The 8909-nt window shown below is 41.8% G+C and overlaps 1 protein-coding gene across 2 annotated transcripts; it reads right to left on the bottom strand.

The window, feature by feature from the left end:
* Positions 1 to 6815: 6815 nt before the first annotated feature.
* Positions 6816 to 7752, bottom strand: LOC115626495 (dynein light chain roadblock-type 2). 2 transcript variants are annotated; one of them, XM_030521881.1, is made up of 2 exons: positions 7532 to 7752; positions 6816 to 7477 (listed from the first exon to the last, which is right to left on the bottom strand). In XM_030521881.1, exons 1-2 carry the CDS (start codon positions 7715 to 7717, stop codon positions 7343 to 7345), a joined length of 321 nt encoding a protein of 106 aa, XP_030377741.1. In that variant the 5' UTR covers positions 7718 to 7752; the 3' UTR covers positions 6816 to 7342. The 2 variants fall into 2 exon arrangements, with proteins under 2 accessions (XP_030377741.1, XP_030377740.1); XM_030521880.1 differs by having other exon boundaries at positions 6816 to 7752.
* Positions 7753 to 8909: the final 1157 nt, after the last annotated feature.

Raw genomic sequence — 8909 nt, 5'->3', positions numbered from 1 at the left:
CTCCAGTGTGCACTCAACTAAATCCCACTAACAATCAGACATTGCCACCGCCACTTGGTACGGCTGGAAGCATGCGCCAGCCGTTCGGTCGGCCGTGCCAGCCAAGTCATCCATTTATGCCCAGCAGTGTGTCCGTCCCTAGCTGTCCCATGGCTGTCGCTGTCCAACGGGTTCGTGCACTGGCACCATGGCCCCCGCCCCGTTATCATGTCTTCAGTTTCAAACTTTTCTCATGTAACCAGCCAGTCCGGACAGCATAAGAGCCGGAGCGGGAGTAAAGTGGAATTGGGTGTGGGAGTGGGAACAGAAGCTGCCAACGGCCGTTGGTTCGTCCGCAACGGATGAATGAACGGACGTAGCAACCGAACTCATGCCATTCGCTTGTCGCGCCATTGCGGCTAAAAAGCCATGCCAATGCTCAAAGGCAGTCAGCCGCAGCGGCAGCGGCAGTGGCAGCAACAACAAAAACAACAGAAACAACAACGATGGCGTTACAAACGACACACGCCAACACCATGGCCATGCCGTGTTAGACAGTCCCACGTCGACATTCACATTCACATCCACTTCCACAACCCCAATCCTAGCCCACTCCTCGAAGGCATGCCACACAGACACCACAACAATGATGCCCGACCCGGCGGCCCAAACGTTTTGTTAGTGTGTCTAAGCACACCAGCTGCCAAATGTATTTTGACAAATGCAGCTAGAAATGTACTATTTATTACTTAAAATGCTATGCATTTTTCAAACAATACATAGTATACTTGTTATTATCGTTCCTCGCTTTTAAGCCATTCTTTCTATGAACGCATTTTCGAGAAGAATTCAAAGGTGACACGTACATGTTTTCTTTCAAAATGTTACTCTTACTATGCCTTGTTTCTGCACAAACTAGTATTCAAACCATTATATTCAAAAAACTATAATGAAACTAAGTAAAAATAAATGAAATAATAATAATAATAATCTCTACACGTCTGCAGACAACAAAAACCTTTCGAATACACTCCTCGCCACTTGAAATTGACACCCTGTACCAACATAGCTAAGAAAGTCAAGTCAAGAAATGAGTCTAAAATAAAAAAAAAAAAGCGGAAGAAAAAAAATAAGACAAAGAGAAAATCCCCTGCAGTTTGTTGGTGTAGTACTTGGGTTAAATTGTTTCGCTAATAACTTTTCTTAGAATTGACCGATTTGGATGAAATTTATAAAAACACTAGATAATTATATGCATTACGCGTGCAAAGCTTGGTTTATGTAGCTTTCGAAATGTGTTGACGAAATTCTGTTGCGTTTGAGAATTACGATTGAGAGGCGTTTGTACAGAATTATGACACCTAATCCATTATCTGTGTAGCTGGCCGGATGGCAAATAAACGCTAGATTAACGGACATTATTATATATTTTCTAGGTTTTTTATACATATGTATATGAATACTTATCTTTTAAGTAGTTATCGTATTACGCGTATGTCGACAGCTGATGCAGTATTAGAAATACTGCAAAAAATACTCTCCATCGATACAATATCATGATTTAGACAGAATGCTTGTCAAAATACTTATCCCCTCCTCTGTGCGTGTGTATTCTATATGAATGTGTGCGTGTGTGTGTGCGTTTGCTTGTGTGTGAGTGTGAAATCAGCCAACTCAAGCGCCGCCTGTTCGTCTGGCTTCCTTTTTGAATACGTGCTGTTGCTGTTGGTGTTGTTGTTGTTGTTGTTTTTGTTGCTTTAGTTTTTGTTGTTGTTGTCGAAGTTGCCGTTGCCTGCAATTATTCCGTTAGTGCTGTGGCTGTGTCGGCACGACAATCCCCGTCTCACACCGCCCCGTTCCGCCACCCGCTCACAGCACGCCAGCAAAAGGCGCGTCGCTCGTTACTCACACCAGCAACAACAACAACAATAAGGATAACAACAACAAGTGCAGCTGCTGTTTTCCTTTGGGGCCTGGTCGTTGTCGTTGCCTTCGTTGCTGTTTTTGTCGACACTTTTTCACGGTTTGCTCGCTTGGTTGCTCTTTCGTATTCACCCACGCCCCCTGACCCAATGCCAACAGCCCCGCCCTCTCTGCCACCAACCATCGCCCAATGCCCAACTCTGTGTGGCTGTGGCTCTTGCTCGTTTTTCATCAGACGCGCGTTTGCTCGTTCGTTGAGCTTTGGCTGCTTTGCGTCGTTCTGGCCCTCGTCCCCCAGCCCCCCAGCCCTCTGCTCGTGTCGGTACTGCCCTGCCGTTATCCTTGTCGTCCTTTTTTGCCAGAAAATCAAAACACACGTCTCGGCGTGCGGCGCCCATCTGCATGGAATTTCCAAAGTACGTGCCACAGCCAAATGGACAGACACCCGATGGCAGCCATGAAGAAAGGCAGGCAGTGCCAATGCCTTTTTATACCCTTTAGCCAAAGGGTAAAGGAGTATATTTGGATTTTGTAAGTGTATGTAAAGGCGTGGTCGATTCTTCAAAGCAAATAATTCTTAATCAGCGGAATGCGGCTAGCCGATTAATTACGATCAATCACACATGTACGTGTGTTCGCAGGAGTCCTACTCGCGTATAATGGGTGCGGGAAAACCAATTTATTTACAAATTACTTGTAAGCCCAATGTTTTGGAGGAACATTTTTGAGAGAAAATGGAAATTGAGTTCTAGAAAACATAAACAACTATAGAAATTTCAGAAGCTAATAAAAACGCAATTTTCTTTTAATATTTGTATAAAACTTCAACAAATAAGGTAGGAACAAACGATCCATGTGCTAGTTATAGAACTTTATTTCTTACTGAATTTCGTGGTAAAATTGAAGAATAGAAATATAACTTCAAAATTAGAGCAAATAGGGACCGTATGTATCAATAAATATACCTATATAAACACTTATCCTACGAAAAACAATCTTCAATGTTATAACAACAATATATGAAATCGGTCTTACTACATATTATAAAATATGTTTTCAAACGTATGTATACTCAGAGATGACGTATACATTGATAACAATATATGTATACTATATTATGCAAAAAGTGATCATAATATTCATTCATGTTACTTCTTATCTGTTGAAAAAGTGTTTCGGTGAATAAATAATTTTAGTCACTTCTTAAAGTCAAAGCGTATATTCATACTGGCTATCTGTTACAGAGCATTTCATATTCGAACTAGTTTGACTACAGAATTTGCTCACTTTTTCTTTACTGCTGCCCCTCCCGTTATTGTTGGTTCGGTTGGCGTTGCTGTTGCTTCTGCTGCTGCGCCAGCCCCAGAGCCAACAGCTTTGGCGTCGAACACATTCATGGTTTACATAGCTAACAAACAGCCGTTGGTAGTCGCCATCGTCGTCGACTGTCTGTTTGTATGTACGGAGCCGTGGCATGCCGTGCAGAACCTTTTCTTCTTCAGTGGCGAATAAAGTGAAAAATTACACTGAAGGCAAAAATAATTGCTGTTGAAATATATAAACAGTTCGACACAATAAAGGCTTCTCTAAGATGATATATATTTCCCTCTTAAAATTATTGAAATAAAAACAAAAATAAGAACTCATTGATATAATGATTACATATTCTATGAAACTTCAATTTACATAAAGCCGCCCTAATCTATAGACTAGAAACAAAGGTTAAAATCAAAATTTGAAGTTCAGCAATAAATAAAATAAATTTTGATCTGTCAGTTGTGTCCCATTGTATTTAAATCATATAATTGAAAGCTATCTACTTGTACTTTTATTTATCTACTTATTCAGTGAAAATTCAATAGAAAGCGAAATAATTTCGATTAGTTATTACTGTTTTCTGATGGGGATTGGGAACTTTGATTATTTTTCAACGTGTAACCATAAGTGCCGTGCTGCGCTTCATTCTGTGCCGCAGAATAGCGGCAATGTGGCAAGGTCCTGACGTGGCATGCCACAGCCACGACTGCTACCATTGCTTCGCACACCAGCAACAGCAACGCATACGCAGGGCGCACATTTTAACACCCTTCAACAATAAACAGCATGTCACTTAGCTCAAACTTCAAAAGTGCGCCAGTCTCTATGTGCCTATGTGTTTGTGTGTATTTGTGTGTGCTTTAGTGTGTGTGGGAAAGGTGGGGAGTCGACAGAGTGGCGGCATGGAGAAGCATTTGACGTTGTCGGCGCAGTCATCGTCGTAGTCATCGACATCGTTATGCGAATGCCGCCGGCATGCTTCCGTGCTTTATTTGTTGGTGGCGGCGACGACGACGACGACGACGGCGATAGCATTTGCCTTATTCAGAAACAAGGGGAAGAAGAGCCAGAACCAGAAGGACGGCAAAATTTCCTCTGTGCGTGAATGTGTGTGCTTTTTGGATTGGAGTTGTGGCAGGAGGTGGACGTCGTTGATGGTAGCTGGCGATAATAAACACACGCGCAGGGGCAAGGAAATGGCACAGCACGCACAGTATGTGTGTACTTTTGTGCATGTGTCTGCGGTGATGGTGTTTGAGGGAACGAGAACGAGGCAGGATTTGCTTGTTGATATTGTCGCCATTGCAGTCACCGTGACATACAAATTATTTAACTATTTTAACTCAATCTGCAAAGAATTTTGCAATACCTTCAACTGTCTTGCTCTAGATCGGCATCAATAAGGTGCCCCAAAAAGCATGCTCTTGTTTTTGCAAACGTCCTACTTAAACGATCAAGCCGAGTGCTGCCATTATTGCCTTTGGCAATTTTACTTATGCCATGCTAAAAATGCTGAAAATTCAATTAGAGCGCACATATAAATCAAAAATATATCCAACACCTGTGCTCCACTGTAGCTGTAAGCGCTTTGATTGTCATGGCAATTCAAAAGCATTTGTCGGTCGCTCGTCTTCTCCTCGCCCCTCTCTTCCCTTCTCAGCCGTTTCACACAGCACTCGAAGCCGCAGGCACACACCAGAAGTCCCCACACACACACACTCACGCAGGCACACATACGCCCACCCATGAGCCGCACGACAGCAGCTACTTGCCACATTTGGCTTTATGCCAGGACTACCAGGACAGACTGCGTTGGCAGCTCGCTCTGGTGGGTGCGACGTGGAAGATTATCGTGTCGCTTGTTGGTGCTCTTTGTCGCCATTCCACAGTAGACAATATTTAAATAGTTTTATCCAAAATAAAACACCTACAATTATTTGAATGGACAGACATATCCATTTATTCGTCCATATAGACACCGCGAGCTTTTAATCTACAAAAGCTACGGACACCTAATTTGGTAAATATACTGGTTCTATTCAACCAGTCTAGCGCGACTATAAATTTCTATTCATTTTTTCTCAATATGTTATGTTTCTTATTAAAATTGAACAAGAAATTGCACAATTATTATATAAGAAATGTTAGTACACCCAGCATCGTTTCATAGTTTCAGTACAGATTAAATTATATTTTTTTTTAGGTATAAGTATCGTATGCCAGCTGTCCATTTTTATCGTTTCTGCTAAAATATGAAATGGTGACTTATTATTATCACCGAATCTATATGAACCCACTTACGAACTACTCTTATCTTTCTAGGGTGTGATCTATTTGCTTGATTTTTCATAAATAAGAATATTAGTTTTGCAAAAACCACATATTTATCACGAGTGAACATAGTTCAGTTTCTAAAATGGATGTCGCTGCTTCCCTGGACGTAGCCCAGGGTGGCAATACTTATGTGCGACTAATCAAAATTCTCTTTTCGTTTAAAACTAGATATAAAAATATTGAATTGTTTAAGCTGTCTATCTTGCTACTCTTATGGCGGACCCGAACAGTCATTTGAAATGCATTATAATGAAAAGCAGATCAGATCTGAGCAAATAGTAGTTGCATGGTACGAAATAGTCCGTGGGATATGCACCTCTATTGATAGAGCTATGATTGTTTTGAATGACGTATTTAAAAAAAATAATAAACATTTATTACCTTTAATTATATTTTATCAAAAGTAGCATGAAACCAAAGTAGTAGAAAAATTGGAAACCAAATGACATTTAGAAATTTAAGTGCGATATGAAGCGATACGTTAACATAAATGAATAACAAAATCATACATTTAGCAATTGCTCTTATTTTTATTTGTTAAAGGACCTCATCATTGAATTGGTGGGGTTAACAAATCCCATGATGAATGTTTGACAATTTTTATTCATCTGTCTGGAGTTTTCTTTTACTTTTATTCTTAATTTTGTCCACAGTACTTTGTCGTTCTAGTCGTACGTATGCTGCCAATGCTGCTGCTGTCGTTGTTGTTTCTATTGTTGTTTTTGTGGCTGGGCCACAAAACTCCTTCCACACTGCGCAGCCATCCCCACTGCCACTGCCACAAGCCCTCGAGCATAACGGCAACTGCTGACTGCTACTGATGGCGTTGATGATGGCAAAACGGCAATGGCTGTGCCAACAACAGCAACAACAGCAAAAAAAAAAGTTTTAAAAAAGTTGTGCGCGCGCGAGGATAACGACACGACGACGATGAGGACGAGTGGGAGGTGGAAGTGGAACGACGTTGCTACGTGCGCCTGTGTGCGACTAATTGGGTGAGAGAATGTGGGCGCTTAAATTGGTTTCGTGCTGTCGAGTGACGCGTGCGGAGGCGTGTGTAAGCTTTGTGTGCAGGCGGCTGTCGCCTCGCTGTTGCCTCGCTGTTGCCACTGCTGTTGTTGTTTCTGGCACGAATGCTTGATGGCGTGACGGCAGCCAGTTGTTGCCAACAATTCGAAAGAGCGCAGGTCGCAGGACGTTGGGCGACGATGATGACGGAAGGCAAGAAACAACAACAAAAAATACAATTTGCGTCGTGTGGATTTTATTTTTGCGTTTTTTTTATATTTTGCTCTTTTTTCGCAATTTTTTGTTAGTGCGATGCGGTGTGCGCTGGGAATTTGCGCGCTCGTGCAAGGACTTTCAGTCGTCGTCGTCGTCGTTGTCGTCGGCATCTCCTCCTCGCAACATGCCCCTTGTTTATGTCATTTTGTTTATGTCGCCTGCACGACGCTGCGCACTTTTTGAACGAGCAGTTTTAGTTTTCTTACTTGTTGGCTGCAACGCGCAGTTGTTATAGTTGTTGTAGTTGCTGTAGCTGCTATAGCTGTTGAATGGCAGCAACTGCGGCTCTGGCGCGCGTCCTTATGCCATTTTGGCTTCACTGCATTTGACTGCCGTCGGCAGTTGGTGCATGAAAATCCAAAAGCGACACTTGAAAAACACACGGCACAATCTGGCAAATCCGTCCCCCTCAGGGTGTACTAAAGAGTGCTGAAAAGTGTGAGTGTGTGGGAGGTTGTGGGAGCTTCGGCAAGTGTTGGCACGCCAGATCGCATTTCGACTAATGTTAATGTCTCGCGGGCGATACGTTTGCAGCCACAGCCCTACTAGTTATCGAACGTCGCGCTTCATCCAGCACTTCTGAACACTGCACCACAATCACCATATAGTTGCCCTCTTGAGCCACCAATATCTCGTGCTTCTGTGTGCGTAATCGTATATAGCCGAGATCATTTCCAGAATCTATATCCCTCACCATACTGCGCGCCATGTGAATAAGTTGGCCCATTCGGCCAGCATAGAGCATACTGACTGAGGCATCGAGCGACGTCTTTACTGGGTTGCCATTACTATCCACCAATATAGCGCCTATAATGCCTGGCAATTTCATCAAACGCTGAAATATTGCTTCCACATTGTTCGACGACGCCGACGACGACATGTCAAATTTTTAAAATTTTCCAAGACTTTTATATACGTTTCTCTTTGACTATCTATGAAAAGGGCGTTGATACTTGTATATATTTCGACACCAACCATGATAGTTATATACTCGCAGTCCACAATTAATTGGTATTTCATCATAACACGAACAAAACTACTGTCAAGTCAAGTACCACACATACTCGTATATAAAAACCAAAACACCAAGGTCAATACTTTAGATTGCTAAAGATGGAAGACTTATAAGAGAAAGCCCGATAGAGTATGATGGCAAAGATTACACGAAAACTTTTTAAACGCCATTATTTTAAAAAGAAACACACTAAACTTCTCTTGAAATATTTTCATAGCCTACTTTTAAGAGTTTAGCTAAATCGAAACTGCTTTGAAGAGTTGCTTAGTATAAGCTGCTAAGATAATAAACGCAACTATTGAAGCTGAAGTCTTCAAAGAGCCAGCGGAGAAAACCAAAAACGAACGGATCAGGATATGATGTATACCTTGTCTTATTAACCACTCTATTTAATTTTATTCATAGTGGGTAAATGCCTTTTACAATTCACTTACCGAGCAAGCGTGCAAGAAATTTAAAGACTGGGGAGAAACCAGATAGGTAGTTCCGTAAAATAAACTAGCCCATGGGGGTGCACAAATTTGAGTGTTCAGTAATAGGAGCAAGCGTTGGGAACTCTAAAATTAGAACTGCTTATTTCCATTCCATTATTATTCTAAGAATTATAAGAAAAATAATAATTATAAAGCCGTTCAATAGCAGCCAACAAAATCAATAATAAGTTACTAGAAAACATTGAATGCAATTCTGTCTTGCGTGTTTTTAACAAATAAATAAAATACCCTCCTAACAGCTATAAAGAATGGCGCAAATTCGGTGAATCCGCTGACATTATTTTGACTTCTAATGCCCTGGAAGTGTGGCCACGTGTGTTTGTTTGCTTGTTTGTGTGCGTGCGTGCATTTAAGTGCCATCATGTCATGTTGTCCCTTAAACCATTTTTCTGGTGGTGTGATTGTATTTTTAAGGTAAAGTTTGTGGCAAGCAGCAGCGCTCATTGCAGCCACTTAGCCCACACATCATCCATGTCCTCCCATATGAATTATCCTTGGAAGCGCGTGGCTGCCTGTCAGCCGCTGGTGTCGTGGCAAGGATAAAGCGCAAAAGCGAAGAGAAA

This window comes from Scaptodrosophila lebanonensis, unplaced genomic scaffold (genome assembly GCF_003285725.1).
Source record: "Scaptodrosophila lebanonensis strain 11010-0011.00,11010-0021.00 unplaced genomic scaffold, SlebRS2 tig00000085-arrow-pilon, whole genome shotgun sequence".
Lineage (NCBI taxonomy): Eukaryota > Metazoa > Arthropoda > Insecta > Diptera > Drosophilidae > Scaptodrosophila > Scaptodrosophila lebanonensis.
The sequence above is the reverse complement of the archived record's forward strand: the minus strand, read 5'-3'. Positions and strand labels throughout refer to the sequence as shown.